Consider the following 22,615-nt stretch of genomic DNA (forward strand, 5'->3'; position numbering starts at 1 on the left):
GAAGTAATTAAACTTTTTCGTGGTCAATCATAAGCATTTAGAAAATAATTTAATAATTTTTTTTTCGTTTTAATATTATTTAATAGTAATCTGTGTTTTAGACATAATAAAAAATTATAATTTAGCTATAAGATTTAGATCCAGCGATCCAGAGATTATTACGTGACTAGTCAGGCAAATATATATTTTTTTGTAAAATTTTCGAATCATAAAAAACAAGCTGAAAACTTGTGAATATCAAAATATTAAAAGAATTGATGCATATCGGTCCTTGGGAGCATTAGAATATCAAAACAGCCTTTTGAGAAGTTCTGAAACTAGCACACGGACACTAATAATGAAAAAGAAGTAAAAATTAAAACATCTCTACTCTTGCAACTTGCAAGAAGCAAAGCCAGTGAAATAGCTTAAGGAGCAAACCGTCTACCAGAGAATAGGAATCCAATCATTTTTATATATACGTGTACTCTATATAACTTATACATTGACCGACATATTCAGCATAACATTTGTTAGAAAAACGAAAATTATTTCATCTATTAACTATTATCATGCCACATGTTACAAATATGTTCCCTGGGTTTCATTCAGGTAGCTCACAGTCGGATGTTCTAAAACCCTGATATTACTTATACGGTACTATTTGATCCATAAAGCTATACTGTTTTGAGTAAAACAGGCTCTGTAATTTTCATAGAGTTAACTGAAATATTGGCCGAACATAAAGTCACCTGGAAGTTTAAAAGTCTTTGGATGAGGGCTCAGGGATGTATTGACCCGTTTTAAGCCATTTTTTATGTACAGAATAACTTCCGGCAGGAAAGGATTCTTTCTGAATTTCAATTGTGTATTGCATACATTGAAACATAATAGGTTGTCAAAAAAGTCTTTCGGTATTTTCGCTACTAGTTGGCGCTGAAAGAGCGTAGTTCTAGTTTTATTCATCGCATCGGGTCATGCTATACCTTTTTGGAAAGCTCATTTCACGCTAACACGTGTTTGATTGATTGTCGTTTCTTTTAAGTCGTTCGTGAGTTACAGCGTCGCAAACATGGAGCAAAATAAAGAGAAAATACGGCATATTTTACAGTACTACTACGATAAAGGCAAAAATGCATCTCAAGCCGCCAATAAAATTTGTGCAGTTTATGGACCCGATACCGTTTCCATTTCCACCGCACAACGATGGTTTCAACGTTTTCGTTTTGGTGGAGAGGTGGTCGAAGATGCGCCACGCTCCGGAAGGCCTGTCGTCGAAAATTACGATAAAATCGCTGAATTGGTCGAAAGAGACCGGCATAGTAGCAGCCGTAGCATCGGTCAAGAGATGGGCATGAGTCATCAAAAATTCTTTTCAATTTCAATAAAAAAAAAAATCAATAAATATACCGCAAGACTTTTTTGACAAACCATTATTTTCGGTTAAAAGGCAACTATACGTACTGGGGTTCTCATATTCGGTAGCTAGGGGCTTGAACAGTTTTTTTGGGATTTGGACAACTTTTAGTCACATGGTAGCATACTTTAAAGGAATTATTAGTGCAATTTTTTTTTTTTATTTTTATTTTTGTAAAATTTAAAATTGTGTTACATGGGAAGTTGACGTGATTGCAGTCCGATTGCACCCATTTTCGCACTCTGACGTAAGAATATGAGAAGAATGTTACGTACTAAATTTAGTCGAAGTCGGTCGAGCGAGTCCCGAGATATGTGATTTCACCAAAAAGTTGGCGGTGCCACGCCAATCGTTCAATTTTTACTCCGGCTCCCATAAAGCCTTCTCATATTGTCTCGGTGGTAAAATTTAATGTCTCTGGCATATTTCATTACTGATTTCTCGCGCTTTTAGTAGTTTTAACAGTACCGTAATATGGAGAGTGAGGGCGGGGCCATACCTACTGTTTCAAAATTTGTTCTCACAGGTTTCGCTTGCTACTGCGATCCCCATTGTCAAATTACAGTTTCATATTTTAATTTAGTGCTTAGTTATAGCACTTTATAGGTTGATGACGTTTGTGGGAGTGGCAGTGGTCTGATCACGCTCATCTACGAACTCGCAGTTTTTTTGTACTAAGAAGCCCGTATACCAAGTTTTATCAAGATATCTCAATTTTTACTCTAGTTACAGCTTGCATGTATGGACGGACAGACAGACAGTCATCCGGATCAACTTTTTTTAGGTGATAGGTGATACGTACAACCGTTAGGTTAACAAAACTATTATACTCTGTATCAACAGGTTGTAAGAGTATAAAAACTTTACACCTACGCCAAGAGGAATCTACTTCCAGGATTAATAAAAGTATATAAATCGGCGAATGGCGTTAAAAGAACTGCAAAAATGACATTATTTTAAAGAATTTGATTCAAAATCGTAGCAGCTTTGAGCTAAGAGGTTTCAATTAGGTATTTTTAAAGCGCAAATGTATACTTTGAAATCATCCTGTCTACTATTTTATGCTCAAGTCTTTTGGTGATTACGTTCGAAAAGGCTAAATAAAATTTCAGTCCCAATGTCTGCTTAATGAGTCAAAGTCCGGTTAAAAACATTTTTGAACAAGTGCACTCTGATCATCTCATGAGCATCATCATTGGAAAATAATATTAAGAAAGAGAAAAAACTGAAAGCTTTTACAATATCATTAATAAAATTTGAATAGTAGTCTTGCTGTATACTCTCCGACCAAATTTGAACCGGACTGACTAAAATCGACAAATTAAAAAAAAAATCGACTTCTAATCTACTTTTGTGTCAATACAATCAACGCTTAATAAAATTTTGTATACACTTGTTATAAGTCTCGACCTTCGGTGCCTTCAGTGACCGACTTTCAGTAGCTTTAACAAACCCATGTCACTCGAATTCGGTGGCTGAGCGATGACTCTCGTTTCGAGTTTGACCAAAGGGTCAGTCAAAATCATGTTAGACTGTGACGGCGACAAATCCTGGAGTTATCTTCCTAAAAATCCAGTCGTTTATGACGTATTGCTTTATGTAGACGCATCGAAACAGTCAAGGTATATCTCTTATAAACTTTTTGACCCTGTGGAACGTATTCAGGGTGAACCACACCACGGTAATGATAGAAAACGATAAGCATAACCTTGATTTTTAACCATTTTTGAAGTGGATTTTTCGGTTTCGGCCCATTTTTGGAACGCTATTCGCTAGATTGTCGAAAAGTTTCGACGTCATATTCACAAACCCATCTCAAATCACCAGAATGAGGTGTTTGATCAATGTAGGGTCCTCAGCTACGTTGTCATGCATCTCTTTTGCGACACTAACAAAACTTTGCGACTTTAACAAAAAATTTATGTCAAATGTGACACAATTCATATCCAAAACATTAACCAAAATGTGTCAAGTCGATCTATTAGAGATGTTGAGACACTCTGCTATCTCTTTGATGCCAATACGACAATTTTTCTTTAACTTTTTCGATGTATTCGCCATGTTCAAAGGTATATGACTCGAATGAGGCAAGTTTTCGATGACACCATTCAAAAACTGGTGTTCTTGATAAACTAGAATTCCCAGTAGTCGTGATACAATGGAATCACACACACCAATTCAAATTTCAAGACAACATGGAGATCAAACTTCACACGTACCTAAAAAAAGTTTGAGAAAATATCGGTTTAGGCGCACAGGGTTCAGTTCAAGTGAAAATTGATCAGTTTATATATTTTTCTAAATCTTAGAATAGCCTGCTGTACCTGAAATTAAATCATATTTCTCCATATCAAGGTAAGGTTCGATAAATAGTTATATAGTACATGTGTATGTATGCTCTCTGACCTATGCACTTATATATTATTGGGTTCCATAATGATTTAATTTCTCCCTTTCACTTTTCATAAATCTCTAAATATCTATACTTTAGCAAAGCTTCACAATGGGGGACATGTTTCGTAGCGAAAAGATGGCGCTATGCCAATTGTTCATACAACAAGAAGCTGGCTATAGCACTGTTTCCGAACTGGGCGAGATCGGCTGTGTGCAATTTCGTGATGTGAGTTCATTTCTTCCATAGAAATTATTACACAGACTTATTTAAAATTGCTATTTTAGCTAAACGCTAATGTCAATTCATTTCAACGTCATTACGTAACCGAAGTGCGTCGTTGCGATGAGCTAGAGCGTCAATTGCATTACATTGAAAGTGAATTGAAAAAGGATGGTATTGAACTGAGCGAATTGACTGATGATCTGCCGCTAGCGCCTAATCCGCGTGATATTAGCGAACTTGAGGCCACGCTCGATAAAGTGGAGACAGAAATAAGTGAACTCGCACAAAATAATGTCAACCTCAAGAGCAACTACACCGAGTTAAACGAGCTGTGCATAGTGTTAGAGAAGACGCAAACATTCTTTAGTGATGTCATGGACGCACCGTCGCAGTTTGGTAGCGATGATGCACACGCGCAATCACGTGGCCAATTGGGATTCGTGGCCGGCATACTGAATCGTGAGCGCTCGTTCGCATTCGAGCGCATGCTTTGGCGAATATCGCGCGGTAACATTTATGTTAAGCGTGCTGATTTGGAAGAACCACTAATAGATCCATATACCGGTCTTGAGGTTCACAAAACCGTTTTTGTGGTTTTCTATCAAGGTGAGCAGTTGAATACGCGTATCAAGAAAGTTTGCAACGGGTTTCGTTCATCCCTGTATCCTTGCCCAGCGGCGCATGCCGAGCGCGAAGATATGTTGCGTGGTGTGAAGATCCGTTTGGAAGACTTAAAATTGGTGATAAGTCAAACAGCTGATCATAGACGTTTAGTGCTATCGAACACTATCAAAAACTTACCCCGATGGATGGTCATGGTGCAGAAAATGAAAGCCATCTATCATACATTGAATATGTTCAATATAGATGTGACCAAAAAATGTCTAATCGGTGAAGGTTGGGTGCCAAGAAACGACTTGGAAAATGTTAAGCAAGCGCTCGCAGCTGGTTCGGTTGCTGCCGGCAGCACGCTACCGTCGTTTATGAATGAGCTCGAGACCGAACAAACACCACCAACCTTTAATCGGGTCAATAAGTTTACAAATGGTTTTCAACATCTCATCGACGCCTACGGTATGGCCAATTATCGCGAAGTGAATCCGGCGCTTTACAGTTGCATAACATTTCCCTTTCTGTTTGCCGTCATGTTTGGTGATTTGGGACATGGATTTTGCATATTCCTATTTGCGCTCTGGATGGTGTTGGATGAGGATCGTTTGAGTAGGAAACGTGGCGGTGAAATCTGGAATATATTTTTTGGCGGCCGTTATATTATACTACTTTTGGGACTTTTCTCCATGTACACTGGTTTTCTGTATAATGATATATTTTCAAAGTCGCTCAACATTTTCGGCTCTGGTTGGAGAATAGACTACAATACCAGCACCGTCTTGACAAATCCCAGCCTAGAATTAGATCCAGGCGTTGCATCTTTTAAAACTTACCCTTTGGGTGTGGATCCCATTTGGCAATTGGCTGATAATAAAATTATATTTCTCAACACCTTTAAAATGAAGATGTCAATTATTATCGGTGTGGCTCATATGATTTTCGGCGTTTGTTTGTCTGTGGTGAATTTTATGTACTTTAAGAAGTATTCGCTGATATTCTTGGAATTCATACCGCAAATACTTTTCCTCATCCTACTCTTCGGCTACATGTGCTTTATGATGTTCTACAAATGGGTTAAATATACGCCAAAGACCGATTATTTGCCCGATTCGCCCGGTTGTGCGCCATCCGTTCTCATTTATTTCATCAATATGATGCTGTTTAGCGATTCACCACAGCTACCAGGTTGCGACGAGTACATGTTCGTGGCACAGCCGTCACTGCAGAAGATCTTCGTAGTATTGGCTATAATTTGCATTCCTTGGATTTTGTTAGGCAAACCGTTGTACATCATGGCTACGCGGAAACTTCGTGTAAGTTTGTAATCATGAAATTCCAAATAATTGTTAAAGAAAATTTAAAATATGTGCATATTATTATGCGCTTTCTTCAGGCCAAGCGGCAAATTACTATATCAAGTTTAGGTAAAATGGCAGAGGAAGGCGGCAGCCATGATGTGCACGACGAAGAGGACGATGAACCAATTAGCGAAATATGGATACATCAAGCTATACACATGATCGAATACATACTAAGTACTATATCGCACACCGCTTCCTATTTGCGTTTGTGGGCTCTATCATTGGCGCATGCAGGTTCGTTCAGCACATCGTGTTGTTTGAAAATCGTAGCTATTTTATTTATATTCTTCCTTTAATAGAACTTTCTGAAGTACTCTGGAATATGGTACTTTCGGAGGCCCTTAAATTAAGTGGCTATCCGGCAGCCATTGCTTTATACTTTATTTTCGGCGCTTGGGTTTTGCTTACCATAGCTATTATGATTTTGATGGAGGGCTTGTCGGCCTTCTTGCATACCTTACGTTTGCATTGGTAAGTTTGTCTATTTTTGGTGTGTTATATTACTCAAATTTAATGGGTGCGTATTTTCAGGGTTGAATTTATGAGCAAGTTCTATACTGGCGCCGGATATGCATTTGTGCCTTTCAGTTTCAAAGTGTTATTGCACAAAGATGAAGATGATTGAGTTCATTAAAGAATATACGAAATAATTTTATTAATCAGTTATTGTTGTTCCTAATTTCAAAGTTCATTAGACACAACACTGTATATCCATATGAGTAATCTGAATTTGTTTTTCTTTTGTATATAACTCACTTCCAATCCGACATTTCTTATCGTATTTCATATATTTCTCGGAGAAGTTTCTTTAATATAAACTTTCAACAACTTTTTGTTTCTTTCCTGCGTTTTCAGGTTGCACTTATATGGAACTGTCTTCGCGCAGTTTAATTCGGTATTATAAATGAAAAACATCCACAAAATATATAGAAAAAAATCAATTATCAATGTCTCTCAATTAAAATTGTCTCAAAAAATTCGTTAAAATTACCGTTTTACATGGAATGCGAGCAAGACTTAGTCTTATTTTTGTTGTAGCAATAATTTAATAAATAAATTCAAATAAAAGTGTATAAAATTTTCACTTTTTTTCTATTACTTCCGTTGTTGTTGTGATACTTATGCTTTTTAGACATAAACTATTTTTTTAAAGTACATAAATATTTCTTTAGAATATCATATATCATTTCGATTCATTTCACTGTTTCAAAATATGCACTTTTTTATCAACACATAATTCCGTTATTTATTCAACACTCACCTTGTGCGCATTGGAAGTTATATTTTTGAATACCATATTATGACTGTATTTGCTGGTCAGTATTGAACGAACATTTAATCGAAACTATCGAATTTGATTGAAAGATTTCACTTAGCCCAGCCTAATGAGCCGCCTTATCACTCTGCGTTAATAATTTGGTGCTCGTCAATCAACGGGATTATTTTTATGTTTAGATCAAAGGGAAATGGAAAATATGTATTCTTTAATACAGTCAGATGCCATAATTAGGTTTCTAATGAGGTTTTTGGTGCACCAAAAATCGTAAGAATTCATAAATCGGTATGAAGGATTAAATTTGTTTTTAAGAATATATGAAAAAGACGATTTAAACACCCTACAATTGGTAGATGTGATATATTTATGATAGCGCATTTATACATATATACTTGAGCCATTAAATGTAACTTAGAAGCCTTCCAGCACGCATTGATGAAAACAGAGCAGCCGTAGTTGAGTGTGTACACGAAAACCGTGGAGAGTCGATTCGGCGCCGTTCGCAACAACTCGGACTGTCGTTCCATAGACTTGGCGCATTTTACGTTGAGATCTTAAATCGAAAGCGTACAAAATACAGCTTGTGCAAGAACTAAAGCCGCTAGATCTTCCCAAGCGACATCGCTCCGCTCTATGGGTTCTTGAAAAGTTCCAAGAAGATCCGACATTTTCGAACCAAATTTTGTTTAGCGATGAGGACAATTTTTAAAGCCTTTAAACAAAACATCACGCGTGTTATTTGCCAGTTACCAGGCGAAATGCCCGAACAAGTATAGATCATCTGAGACGTAGCCGCTGCCAACATTTGAAAGAGATAATCTTAAAAAAATAAATGCCAAAAAATGTTCTTTTGAATGTTAAAACATTCTCTATTAAATTTGAGGTTTCGGGGATTTTTTTTTAAGTAGGGAATCTTAAAATGGATCACCCTTTACTTTGCAGTTTTGATACGTCTTCGAGAAGAAATTTTTCGTTTAGAAAATATCTACATTACTTCTACTGTTTCTGGTTCGCGTCATGGTTCCATTGAAGCCATTAAAAGTTATTTGACGAAGGCAATATTTGACAGGATTATATGACCGATTTCATATATGAAGTTTCTTCATTGAAAGAGAGTGAGAGAGAGATGGGTGTAGCTCAAGTTGTCTGTAAATTAGCTAAGTTATTTTTTTAATTTCCTTGAATTTCACGCGTTCATACTTTGGTAAAGACAATAGCTTAGTTAAGATCGCTAGAAAAGAGGGTAATTCTGGTGGTAAGAGCGGGCACTCTGATTACTTCAGATTTGTTGATTGTTATTTGCTTAGTATAATATTATTTTTTCTATAAATTGTGGATATTTTTGTTTTTTATTAAAATTAAATTTAAACATTTGATAATACAAAGGTTGCTTGAAAGCATATCTGAGTTCAAAGTTGAGATAGCTAGGAAACAAAGCAAATGAGGTTGACGTTATGGCAAAATGTAACCCCTCTCGAAAGATTGAAGTGCAAGTTAGAGCCTTAATGTGGTCGAAATTGTTTAAACGCCAATAAAAGAAGATAAATGACATGGGAGAGTATCCCAAAATGGTCTTTACTTTTCTACGGTTTCATATCGGTAATTCCAATTACAATTTTGGGTATCATAATTCATATGCGAAAATAAGGTTATCACTTTTCGGCGCATGTTTCTTTTTTTCCTTTGATTTTCCCTTCAATTGTAAGGGCTGAGTTAAACCGGGAAACATTTTAGAGTAATCCTTGAAATTTAATTCTTCAATGAACTATCTCTTTAACAAAGTACGCTAGACTCAAACGCTTGCTAAAGCAAATACTCTTGCTCAGTTCATTCAATGCTGAACTTATAGACTTATAGACCGTATGTAGGGTGTGAAATCCGCAATTAGTGATTATTTGATTGATTGGAAACTCAGTTGGCTATTGAAGACCCATACTTTACGATTATTCATTTTACAACGAAGTAAAAGTAAGCAAGAATTTTCAGTGTTGGTCTGGCAGTGGCAGTGGAAGCAGTCTTTGAAAAATAGTAACGGTGCTGCACTGAGGTGAGTAAAGAGTTGGCAGTTGAAGAAAAGTGAATTTTGTTACTGAAGGAGTAAAGGAGAAATATTAAATGTTATAACGCTGTCCTTACAGGTAGATACAAAAAAACACAAACATGGGGAGCATGTTCCGCAGCGAAAAGATGACGCTGTGTCAAGTCTTTCTGGCACCAGAGGCGGCTTACAATAACATGGCAGATCTGGGTGAACTTGGCTGTGTGCAGTTTCGCGATGTAAGTTGAAAAATTAAATTTTACTCAATATTCATTTCCACTTTTCTACGCACGGAAGCCACATATTAATCTGCCATGCGTTCTTCTCCTTGCAGCTAAATCAGGATGTTACTAATTTCCAGCGCAAGTTTGTGAACGAGGTGCGTCGCTGCGATGAAATGGAACGCCAGATACGTTATATCACCAGAGAACTGGAGGCAGATGGCTTTAAGCTGAAAGATGTTTTTGACGACATACCCGGTGCGCCTAATCCACGCGAGGTATACGAATTGGAGTCTAATTTAGAGAAGGCCGAGTGTGAGATACGCGAAATGGCGGAGAATAATGTTAACTTGAAATCCAATTTGCTGGAACTCACTGAACTCAGTAAAGTGCTAGAAAAGACGCAAATATTTTTCACTGAACAAACCGTTCTCAATATGGAGGAGCATGCGAACAGCGGCAAATTCACTGGTGAACATCGCGGTCATTTGGGTTTCGTTGCTGGTGTGTTGAGCCGTCATCGGCTGTTTGCTTTTGAGCGTATGCTTTGGCGTATATCACGTGGTAATATGTTGGTGAAATATGCCGACATCGAAGAGCCGCTGTCAGATCCACGCACCGGTGCTATGATTTATAAGTCAGCTTTTGTGGTATTCTATCAGGGTGAGCAATTGAATGCACGTATAAAGAAGGTGTGCACCGGTTTCCATGCCGCGCTCTATCCCTGTCCGAATGCGCACGATGAACGTGCAGATATGCTGAAGGGTGTACAAACACGTTTGGAAGACTTAAAGTTGGTGATGAAACAGACGGAGGATCAACGTAATGTCATATTGTCAGGTATAGCTAAACACCTGCCCTATTGGTCCATTAAAATTACGAAAATGAAGGCGATATATCATACATTGAACTACTTTAATATCGATGTGACCAGCAAGTGTTTAATTGGTGAGGCTTGGGTGCCGACTTTGGATCTGGAGGAGGTGCAACAAACCATCGCAAATGGTTCGGCCACAACGGGCAGCACTAGCTCATTTCTAACGGTAATGGAAACAAAGAAAACTCCACCCACCTATTATCGTACCAATAAATTTACGCGCGGCTTTCAAACGCTAATCAATGCTTACGGTATGGCCTGTTATCGCGAGGTGAACCCGGCGCTTTACACTTGCATCACATTTCCATTCCTTTTTGCCGTGATGTTTGGTGATTTGGGTCACGGTTTCATTATGTTCTTGATTGGTTTCTGGATGGTGATTGATGAAAAACGGCTGATGCGTATGAAGGGTGGTGAAATTTGGCGCATCATGTTCGGCGGTCGTTATATAATTATGCTGCTCGGTCTCTTCTCCATGTACACGGGCTTCACTTATAATGACACCTTTTCGAAATCCTTCAATGTATTTGGTTCGAAATGGCGCATAAATTACAATACCAGCACTGTGTTAGCCAATGCCAACTTGCAACTTAATCCCACAACATCCACAATCGGCACTTATCCGTGGGGTATGGATCCCATTTGGCAGTTGGCGGCCAATAAGATTATCTTCTACAACTCCTACAAGATGAAATTGTCCATCATTTTCGGTGTTTTACACATGGTTTTCGGTGTTTGTCTGTCGGTGGAGAATATGGTGTATTTCAAGAAGTATGCATATATATTCTTAGAGTTTGTGCCACAGGTACTCTTCTTGATTCTATTATTCGGCTATATGGCATTCATGATGTTCTACAAATGGGTGCAATATTCGCCCACAACCGATTACGAGCCAAATCAGCCGGCATGCGCACCTTCGGTTTTGATTTATTTCATCAATATGATTCTGTTTAAAGCGTCACCGCAACTTGCTGGTTGTAATATGTACATGTTTACCTGTCAGGTGATGCTTGAGCGCGTGTTCTGGATAGTCGCCTTAATTTGCATACCATGGATGTTGGTTGGCAAACCTCTATACATACAGTGCAAACGGGCATTCGAGGTATGTTTCCCTATTTAATACTAAATAAACTACAGATAGGTAGAGTATCAATGTAAAAATCAACCATCTTCGAATAGGTAAAGAGTGAACCATTGACAGTTATCGATAAGATAGAGATCCAAGAAGGCGATGTTGTCATTGAGGCCACTCTTACGGATCCCGTACCGCATGCGCATCACGAGGATGAAGACGAGGAGGAGGAGGAGCCCATGAGTGAAGTTTGGATTCACCAGGCCATTCACACCATTGAGTATGTGTTGAGTACCATTTCGCATACAGCCTCGTATCTACGGTTGTGGGCTCTATCTTTGGCACATGCGGGTAATTTCAAATGGCCAAAATTTAAATTTTTTAGTATAAATGGTTTATTTTTGTTCTCTCTTAGAATTATCGTATGTGCTGTGGCTTATGGTTATGCAGAAGGGTCTGCATTTTGGCGGCTATGCTGGCGCAATTGGCCTGTACTTCATTTTCTGGGCTTGGGCATTACTGACCATAGCCATTATGATATTTATGGAAGGCCTTTCAGCTTTTCTGCATACGCTGCGTTTACATTGGTAAGTGAAATATACAGTTTATATGGTTTAATTTTACATACATGTATGTATTCTCAATATTTCAGGGTCGAGTTCATGTCGAAATTCTACTCCGGCACTGGTCATGCTTTCGAGCCATTCAGCTTCAAGGCCATTATGGAAGCCACTGAAGATGATTAATTTTGTTCCTTTATAATAACATGAGCATGTGAAATTCAAAATCTTTATTTTCGACTTATTATTAAACAATTAATATTGCTATTTGCAAAGTGCAGTGAAAAAATTAAATTGTATTAAATTGAATAACATCGTAATTATCTCTTATATTTTTATATATTAGAGAGTAAAAATTTAATGGAATCGTATTTTAATATTTTTTCTTGTTCCAAAATTTGGATCAAAGTTTACCCTGACTAGTTAAGTTATGTTTGAGAGAGTTATCGAGTGTGTGCCTGACAGCTATGGCATAAAGCGCACAAGAAGAGCAATCATACTGTAGCTAGCTCACTTTACACGTGACAACCATCCACATTTGTTAACGCGAAGATGCATGTTTTGGCATGAGAGATCTAGCAGAAACCCTCATATGCGTGAAAAAATCTAAACGAACATTGAGTATATAGTAATGATAGATTAGATTAGATTCATTCAATACAACGGTGGTCCGAAAAAAAAAAATAATGAATTTTTTCTCAACATAATCTTTTTTTTACTCGACACACTAGACCCAGAGGTCTTCAAACTACTGTCTACAGTTTAAAATATATAAATGCAAAATCTGCTCGCCGAGTGACTTTTTTAGTTCGTAGACTAATTCGACTAATATGGAAAAGGCCATAGTTTTTCCTCGCCAATTAAGGCCATTTTTCTGTATCGACATCGAATTGACTCAATAATTCGATTTTGTGGAGCTCTGTTTCTGTTTGACCCAACTCTCGATGTAGTTGACATCTTGTAAATGATAAAAAATGGCCTGCCTCGGTTCGGCTTTGCAGGAGATGTACCAATTGAAGTCCGCAGTCTAATACGCGGCATCCATCGTAACTCTTTATGTGCGATCACATTAAAACTCATTAAACCCATTTCTGACGGCCGCCGTTCGTTTCAACAACAAGGCTCGGAAGATAACCCCATCCTCTCTTCATATAACGGTACTCTTGAAAACTACTAAGCACAATAAAACAATTACAAAATATGCCAGAGACATATATCCGAGATGGTAAGGACGGTTTTTATGAAAGGCATTGTGAAAATTGAACAATGGGCGTGGCATCGCCCACTTTTTGGTTGAATCCAATATCTCGGGATCCGACCAACCGATTTCGACAAAATTTAGTACGTGACATTTTTTACATTCTTATGTCACATTGTGAAAATGGATGAAATCGAACTACAATCCCGCCTGCTCTCATATAGCACAATTTTGAATTCCATTTGATTCTCTCAATTTCCAGTGAACACATAAATATCAAGTAATTAATATAATGGTATACAATTTTGCACTAATAATGTCTTTAAAGTATTCTACCTTGTGACCAAAAATTGTTCAAATTAAACAAAACCTGTTCAAGTCCTTAGGTACCGAATATGTGGACCCCGTTAGCTATATTTGACTTTTGACAGAAAATATCGGTCAGTGTGTGAGATATATTTTTGAAATTCAGAGATAATCTTTTCCTGACAATAATATGTCTGTGTGTCAAAGATGGTTTCAATCGGGTCAATAGTTTCCTGAGTCCTCATATTCGTAATATAAAGGTTTTTGGCCAATATCTGAGTTATCCCAATGGAATTACAGAACATGTTTCACTGGTAACGGTGTATCTTTGTGCCTAAACTAGATAAAATAGAACGAAAACTGAAACTAGCCTCCACATAATTAATGTCAGGATTTCCGAACATCCGGCCGACTCCATATGATTGGTGATTGTTTGTGAGGTACCTTAATGAAACCCAGGGAGCAGTCTTTTAGTATGTGGCATGATAATAACCCAGTATATGGGAGACTACAAATAATGACTTTCGTTTTTCTAACAAGCCTTATACCGAATATGTCGGTATATGTTATGTATCTCTAAAGTTCCTTGGATTTCGATGGTCTGGTTTTGATTCTTGGAAGTTGCAAGAGTATAAACTGTTCGGTTGCACCCGAACTTAGCACTTGATTACTTCCTTTTCTTTTAATTTAAAATTTTAAAGAACATCTCTTTTTAAATATTTGGAACAATATCAGTTGTAGGACAAAGGCTAAAAAAATCGAGCATTTAAAAGAAGAGTTAAAAAACGTACGGTTATTCGAAGGAAAACTCTCAAGTTTTCAAAGAACGCTTAAAATATTTGCTTTTGAGTTTAAGAATAAATTTAATAAGGTAGAAGGGAAAAGCGATTTCTGCGTGACAAAAATAAGAATTGGCTACAATCGTCAATTGAATTTCTTGCCAAAACGAGTTTGGAAAGAAACCAACTACTCATTGAGCAGCTATTTTTTATAGCTTTTGATCAAATGTTTGGGAAACCCATATAAACTCATAAAAAAAAAGAAAAAATTTTGAATGACTGCATTTTTTTGGAAATTTTGTATCATTCTTTTTATTTAAGTAAGTAAGTAATATATATGAATAGTTACAATATTTCGCATGCTTTGAAAACTGCAATGAACTTCTAAATGCAACTGCAAAAGTCAGCAAAATAAGTTCCCACTTTTAAACTCAGCAAAAGAGCTGACACAAACACCAACATCTGGTCTAGGTCGAAATATATATTTCATAATAATAACAATAACAAAGAGAAGGTGAAATATTTTAAAAATAATTGTTTATTTAGCAACGCGAGCGACAAGATTTACAGCTAGTCGGAATTTACACTTCTCAGTGCGCGGTTAATTAGACTGAAGAAAGATGTCCCTACTTAAGGCATCAATAGTGCCAATGTTAGCTTTATTAATCACAATATGTGCATCCTCGGCGTTTGCGGACCTATTAGTACAGTTGAATGTGAATCGGCCCTTGAACGATGTGAATGAGAAATTTGTTAGTTTTACTGTGGATCCGTCGGACTTATATCATGCGCTCGATGGCTCAAATAGGTGAGCTTGACAACACTTTATTTAAGATAAAATATTACTGTGTTTTCAATTACAGAAAAACGCTCACTCAAATGGCCACAATGCTGGGCACTTCGTACGTAAAATTTTCGGATAATTATAATTTCATACCAGATACCGATACGAAATATCGAAATCCGACAAAAACTATATGGAAAGGATTCAATCGCTGGACGAGGTAAGTGTACAAGCAAATGATGAGTGAATTCATATTAAAAATGTTTTCACAGTGCCGTAAATTGGACCATGATTATGCCACTGCCATATGAAGCTGGCGAATGGGATCCCATGGAGTCGCTGAGAATATTGAACACCTCTTATACAACGGGTATAACCGATTGCATATGGCAGCTTGGTACAGGTAGGAAGCGAGCGAAAGCTGAAAAACATTGTTGAAAAGTTTGGTACTACAAGTTTTCGAAAATGCTCTTCGTTTTAGAGTTTGGCCCTAGTGTTTCGGAGTATTTCAACGACTTAAACACATTAAGTTTGATGGTGGATACATTTGGTCCCTATGTTGATGATTGGGAAGTTACTGGCGCAGAAATGCCTTCGGGCAGCACGAATGAAGATATACGACGTTACATCGAGTACAGCAAGGACATGAATGCGGCCTTCAATTGGCTACAGTAAGTTTTCACAATATGAATTATTTTTGTATTTATACTTAGAATGCTTTGAACACTCACAGACCGGCAGATGCTTCGACTTCAAACGCAATGTTTGGCACGGTCTACGAAAGCGATCGAGTTTTGCGCGCCATGTTGAATGAGAAAGTTCCGGTTTGGTTAAACTTCATGCCCAAAGAGCGGACAAATAAGTCAAAGCGGGGAAGCAGCGGTGTTATTAGCGGTAGTGAAACAATGGAGGATATCACCGAAGTGCTACGTTGGGCACAGACGCTTGGCGAAGCGGCAAGCTCGGGTTTTGATGCGGTATTCCGACGCATGGAACTCCATGATTTGGAGCGACCTAGTCAAAGTTTCTTTACAACTTTGGTATTCAAGAAAGTGATGGGTTCACGCGTATTTCCCGCACGCCCCTTCACCATATTTTTACGCAGTAACAAGCTTTACACGCACTGTGCAAATACAGTATCGGGCGGCATAGCGTTTATGATTGTCAATCCCGATGATGAATCCAAACAAATATCCATTAGGTCCGCTACAAAGATATCGGGTGATGAGTACTGGCAATATATTTTGACATTTAAGAAGAATCATGCCTATTTGAACAATGAGAAGTTGACACTAAACTCGACGCTGCCACCACAAATTAAGACGAAGAGCCCAAATAAGTCGATACAATTGAATTCACCTGGAAAATCCATTGGCTTCTGGGTACTACCAAATGCTGATCTGGAACATTGTCAGTTTACAGAGGTTGATGTTGAAGAATTGGAACGCGACTCGGAAGAGGAAAAAGTGTCGCATAAACAGATTTCGTCGTCGGATAAATTGCTGCAACAACTTATACAGGAAACAGCGCTACCCGACGATGCTATGATGCGAAATAATCACCGTGGACGCCGCTATGCTACACGTGCCCGTCATGTTGTGTTGAAAGATAAAGACGAGCATATGGAATCTTTGGCCAAACTCTTTGAGCCGCTCTCTCTCGAAGAAAAGTCGCCGAAAAAACGTGAGGAAGCAATCGAGGATCGACGAACAGCAACATTGAAATGGATTAAGGATTTGTTGGATACTGCCATGCAGGATGGTGACGATTTGTTTTCGTTGAAACGAAATACACGTAGCGTGGATGATTACTTCGGCGCCATTTTCGGTACGAAGGGTGCCCAAAAAAGATCACCTATAGTTAAGAAAATTACCGAAATTCGCAAACCAGAAAAGAAATCCATTAAACCAGCTTACGATCCAGAGCATTTCAATGAGGAGGAGTTTTTTAATAAAATGGGTACAGAAGACCAACCCGAATTGCCACGTGTGCCGGAAGGTGATGTGCACCTAACGCATATTACCAATGTGGAGGGTGAAGATGCTAATGAGTCCAAAGAGCGTGGGCAGAAGAAACTAGCAACTATGAAAATACAAGGTACAATTGGCAAAGAGACACGAAATGAAATGAAACCGGTACGCTTACTACCCACCGAGTTCTACGAGGCAATGCCAGTACGGAGTTCTGAACAAAGTCAATTCATGAAGCCGCACAAATGGAACGCACTCTTATTTCCCGAGCCTTTTACGAAAAAATCAATTATTAGCGACAAGAAATTGAAAAGTAACACGCTCGCCGAATCTACTGATTTCCACGACGCCGATGTTGATGTGGAAAAAGTGCACACGGCGCAATTTCAAAGCGGTGGTCAGCTAGCTGAAGACTTTCTGCGTGCACAAGAAGAACTGGCACGCACTTTCCTACGCGACCACGAGCAGAAAGAACATGTCGAGAAAAGCAACAAAAAAGAGCTGAGTGAAAGCCATGTGGAAAGTGAGGATGTGATGCTGGAGAAAATCAAATCATTACGCAGTAAATATATTGACTACTTGGCGGAGAATTTGGAGAACTACTTCAATGAGCGCGGTATTGTCGGCAATTTGGATATGCAAAAGAGTTTAGAGCGCACCACTGCGCCCTCGACAACGGAAGCACCTTGGTGGAATTTAAGTTCGCTGCGTAAACGCCGTTCGCCACGCGCTTTGCGTTATCAAATGCCTGACGATGCATGGCTTACGAATATGATCACCAAAGACGAAGAGTTGCTGCCATTGGGTAGCATAATGCCCGAACGTTTGGTGGACAGCGAACGAGTTTCGAGAGTTTCCAACCATTTACCAATGCATGATGAAATAAGCAATAAAAAATACAACGGTTATTTAAGAACAGTTAAAGATAAAGTTAATAAGGTCGTAGACATAGTGACGAAGCATGTTAGCGAGTGGTATAATACATTCACGAAGCCTGTGGAAGATGCGCAGGATGAGTCGAATGGCAACAGATTGAAAATAACAAGAGGAAAGAGAAGGTATTGAGCAAAAAAGCAACGGAGAGTATTTACGTGTATAAAGAAATTTAAGCAATGATTAAAATAATTCTCAAGCAAGTCATGTTGCAATCCGCAATAAATTTATGAGTTTGCATGGCTTTTTTGATGTACAAATATGAATAAATAAAAAGAGTTGTAAAATAATTGCATTAAACAAAAAAAATTAAAATATTTATGTCACATTTTCAACCTTGGTAAGTTTTGGCGGGAAATTTTTTTGATTTATTAGACTAGCATATGTTACAACGGAGTAATAACAGTAGTTATTTATGACAAAAACATTTTAATGTTTCCAAACTGTTGTTTTTTTAATTTGCATAAAAACAAGTAAGGAAAAGCTATATTCGGATGCAACCGAAAATTTAATACTATCACAATTTGTAAAGATCAAAGGAGGGGAAATAACTTCAGGTGTTGACAAAACTGCGTATTAAAAAAATGTTGCGAAATAATTCAACAATTATTGTCCGACGAAAATTATGTAAAAATCATGCCCATTTGATCTCATTAGGTCTGACATGAACCGAAGAGGCTAAATTTAATATATTGCGATTATGTGCAAAACGCCAACGAGAAGACCAGAATTGATGACATTAGCGATATGAGATTAAGACCACGGTCTAAACAAACTCTAATCATGTTGAGCGCTATACCGTTAATTTAATACGGTTTGTTAGATAATGGAAATTATTATATAGAGTGTAATATAATTCCACATATTTTTGGCATTAAACTAAAGCATATCAAATATTATGCGTTCAGCTAATTTTGTTTAGATATCTTACATATTGAAAGATGTATAACTTTGAATTTTTTTTGCTGTTCATGGGATCAGAGTCCCATATTTTCGAACACTGATTCTTATGTAAAATTGAACGAGGAATCGAATGAAAAAGTCAATTTTGAAAAAAAATTGGGGGAAAAGCACAAAAAACGGGATTTTTGGAAAAAAAAATGTTTTTTTGGATTTTGAAAATATTTTTATCAGAAAGCTGAGATTTTTTTACATAAAATTGGATAACTGCAAAATTTTTTTCACTCAATTTTGAGGTCGTTAAAAAATAAAAGAAATAATCATTTTTTTGTTTGATCTCAATTTGAATTGCGCGCCAAAAAACAATGGAGCAACTTTGACCACTAAAAAGTTTACAGATATTCTTATTTTGGCTTATATTATGATATTCTAAAGTTTCATCAAAATCGGAGAACCACGGGTACAAAACCATGTCGCCAATTGATGGAATGGCCCATAAGGTATAAGACCAACCGGAAGTTTCAAAAGATTTGTTATTAATACTTGTATGTATAAGTGTCACAGATATTAGTTATATGGCATCTTGGGCAAGTTTTCATCCAATTTTATCCATTTTAGGCACAGAGATGCACCGTTAGGATGAAAACACTGTTCAAAATTTATTAAGATAACTCAAATATTGGCCGATATATCGGGTAAAATGTCTACCGGAAGTTTTATAATCTCGATTCAATCTATTTTAGACATACATTCTACATACTACTATTAGGCAGACCTATGTAATACTGAGTAGTAATGGTACTAGTACATACTTAAATACTTTAATTTTTATCTTAAAGTACTTAGTATGTACTAAGTACTTTCAGAATTTTCAAGTACAAGTATAAGTACAAATACCAATAATTGAAAAATACTTGCAATATTAACAAATATTTGAAAGTATTTGAAAAGAATTGAAAGTACTTGAAAAGAGTTGAAAAATGTACTTGAATCGATTTTCAATTCTTTTCAAGTACTTTCAATTACTTACAATTTTGAAACCAATATCTAAAAGAAATAACACAAATAAATGACATTTTTATACTTCTTATATATTGTTCATTATTTTTATTTAACAATATGCAATTCATTGTTCAAATTTAAAAATAAATATTGAATAAGCACTTCAATTTAAACACAAATTAATAATTCAATTTACATTTACAACAAAAATAAACAATAATTCAACATAAAAAAATATATAAAGTAACAGTAATTCACCAAAAAACAAAATTATGAATTAACAATAATTCAACAAAAAACACTCATAACCACATGGAATTTGCTTTCATTAGAACAAGCTTTTCAAAAGAAAAGTCTGTCAATGAACCTCTCCTTGGGCTGTTTATTATCCCCGCAAATGAAAAAAGACGTTCAACAGGTGCCGATGATGGCAGTGGGGTATTGAATTTCACAAATGCCTCCTTCAGCAATGGATATCGGTCCCAGGTACTATCAGTCATCGATTGGTCATTTAAATAACTGTAGTATTGGTTTGCTATCGCAGCTCTCACATCAACACTATGTGGAGCTGACGCGGTGGCATTTGTGTCTTGACCATTACCTAAAACAATAAAGATATGTGTAAAAACCCAGAAGAAAAGTAAATAGATACATTCTTACCGGCACGTTTGAAGTCATACTTCGATCTTTGCCTTGGAGGACAACCCAACCTTTTAGAAATCGCTTCTAAAGCATGGTTGTTTTTTGTTAGGGCCTCCCTAATGCTTTTAATCACCCTGTTGTTGATTCTTTCTTCCGTCAAATCCGGAAGTGTGTCCTGCAACGCCTCGACTCAGTCGGTCTTCACATGTGGAGTCAATACAGCTGCAGCTATTGCAATATCTGCTGACGGGGCCAAAGTAAAATATGGTTCAAATCTTTTCCTCAGCTTTTGATCCAACATCATCGCAACAGAGTTGAGATTTGGTATATCTTCAGATATACTTAATTTCATCAACTTATTACTCAGAGTCAAAAGACTGGGTAATAAACAACCATATTTAACATTAACCTCCTCCTGTAGGTCATCCAGAATATTTGCAATTGGTTCCAGCAGTAGCGGATATTGTTCGAGATAAGTGAAGTCTCCTGCGGTAAATTTTGCCAAGTCAAATTCTTGACACAAAACATTCAACTTTGCTTTATACGCGAGTAACCGTCTGACTGCATCATACAATGAATTCCAACGCGTTACTAAGGGTACAAGCAAAGCTGAACCTAGACATTTGAAAATTACTTCACAAGACTTCGGCCACTTGCACTTCTTCCACAAAGCATTGCATTTGCCAAATATCTGGAGAAAACACAAAATATATTTTTGAATAAACCGGTTGTTCAAAACTATATTACCTCTGTATGTTGCAAATAAAGTGTCTGGTTTGATTGCAAAACTTTCGCTAAATCAGTTGTAGCGAGCAAGCTTAATGTGTGACTTGGACAACGCTGGTGTTGGGGTAGCAGGAACTCATTGGAAAACGAAGGCAGATCTTCATCGCTGTCGGCGTTCTTTTCTTAGGGTTGAACTCCATGCTCCTTAAATGCCTTCACAAAGTTCGACCCATTGTCTGTGACAGTCATGACGACGTTGGACTTATTAAGTCCAAAGGAGCTGTTAATTTAGCTAAAGCAGCTGACTTTCGCTCCAGTTTTTCTGTCAACCAGTGACACGTATATCCAAAGAAGCTTCGATTGGCAATCAAATTATATCGAAATAAATCATTAAAATTAAAATAATTAAATTCGTTGTTTTTCTTTCGAAACATTACACGGGCAATAAAAAAGCTTATTGTCCTCTAAACATAGATATTGGTTTCACAATTGTAAGTAATTGAAGGTACTTGAAAAGAATTAAAAAATAGATTCAAGTACATTTTTCAATTCTTTTCAAATACTTTCAAGTATATGTTAAAATTTCAAGTATTTTTCAATTACTTGTACTTGTACTTGACAATTTTGGGAATGCCAGTACCAGTACCAGTACAATTCCTTTAAAATGTACTTGTTACAAGTCGTACTGGTACTTGATATTACCCAGGTCTGCTATTAGGAAAGGATCTCTACTAATATCAGTTATATATCTCACATATTGAACGATATTTTCGGTATAAAGTCTGCCATATGCTCTGAGGTCCACATGAATAGTACTAGTTCAATTTTGAAAGTTTTCGATTAATTTTGTTTTGTCGGTGACAGTGGTCAAATTATGCCCTTCTACGAACTTGTACCCCCGTGTCGACCAAGCAGTACGTGTACAAAGTTTCATAAGGATATATCAAATTCTCAAGTTGCAGCTTGAACAGACAGAAGGACAAACAGGCTGCCGGATTTCAACTCGTCTCGTCATCCTGATCATTTATATTGATACAAGCAACCGTTAGGTGAACAAAACTACTACTATATACTCTGTAGCAGCATGTTGCAAAAATATAATTAAATAACGTTTGAAATGGTGTAACTATTAAGTAGTCGAAAAAATCTTTTCGTATTTCTAATCAAACTTCAACTTATTTTTGTTTTATATTTATAATGAACCAAATACCAAATACCATTTTGGTCGAACACTTTTTACCATTTTTTCGCTAGAGATATTATTCCATCAGCGTAAAAATTTCCTGGTTTCTCGGCGAAAAGTTGCGATAAGTAACTTTCATAGGCTTCTCTTGAAACCAACTTG

General features: G+C 37.1%; 3 protein-coding genes across 3 annotated transcripts; all 3 read left to right on the forward strand.

The window, feature by feature from the left end:
- Positions 1 to 3,899: 3,899 nt before the first annotated feature.
- LOC120777245 (V-type proton ATPase 116 kDa subunit a1-like) lies at positions 3,900 to 6,648 on the forward strand. Its single transcript, XM_040108441.1, has 5 exons — positions 3,900 to 4,016; positions 4,076 to 5,938; positions 6,019 to 6,220; positions 6,286 to 6,457; positions 6,518 to 6,648. The coding sequence occupies exons 1-5, from the start codon at positions 3,900 to 3,902 to the stop codon at positions 6,609 to 6,611; spliced, it is 2,448 nt and encodes an 815-aa protein (XP_039964375.1). The 3' UTR covers positions 6,612 to 6,648.
- A 2,607-nt stretch (positions 6,649 to 9,255) lies between these two features.
- On the forward strand, positions 9,256 to 12,265 carry LOC120766362 (V-type proton ATPase 116 kDa subunit a1-like). Its single transcript, XM_040091792.1, has 6 exons — positions 9,256 to 9,309; positions 9,401 to 9,539; positions 9,635 to 11,500; positions 11,578 to 11,821; positions 11,886 to 12,057; positions 12,123 to 12,265. The coding sequence occupies exons 2-6, from the start codon at positions 9,423 to 9,425 to the stop codon at positions 12,214 to 12,216; spliced, it is 2,493 nt and encodes an 830-aa protein (XP_039947726.1). The 5' UTR covers positions 9,256 to 9,309; positions 9,401 to 9,422; the 3' UTR covers positions 12,217 to 12,265.
- A 2,668-nt stretch (positions 12,266 to 14,933) lies between these two features.
- Positions 14,934 to 18,226, forward strand: LOC120782377. The gene is made up of 5 exons (XM_040114618.1): positions 14,934 to 15,121; positions 15,177 to 15,317; positions 15,370 to 15,500; positions 15,579 to 15,768; positions 15,831 to 18,226. Exons 1-5 carry the CDS (start codon positions 14,934 to 14,936, stop codon positions 18,130 to 18,132), a joined length of 2,952 nt encoding a protein of 983 aa, XP_039970552.1. The 3' UTR covers positions 18,133 to 18,226.
- The last annotated feature ends 4,389 nt before the right edge of the window (positions 18,227 to 22,615 follow it).

This window comes from Bactrocera tryoni, chromosome 1, assembly GCF_016617805.1.
Source record: "Bactrocera tryoni isolate S06 chromosome 1, CSIRO_BtryS06_freeze2, whole genome shotgun sequence".
NCBI lineage: Eukaryota > Metazoa > Arthropoda > Insecta > Diptera > Tephritidae > Bactrocera > Bactrocera tryoni.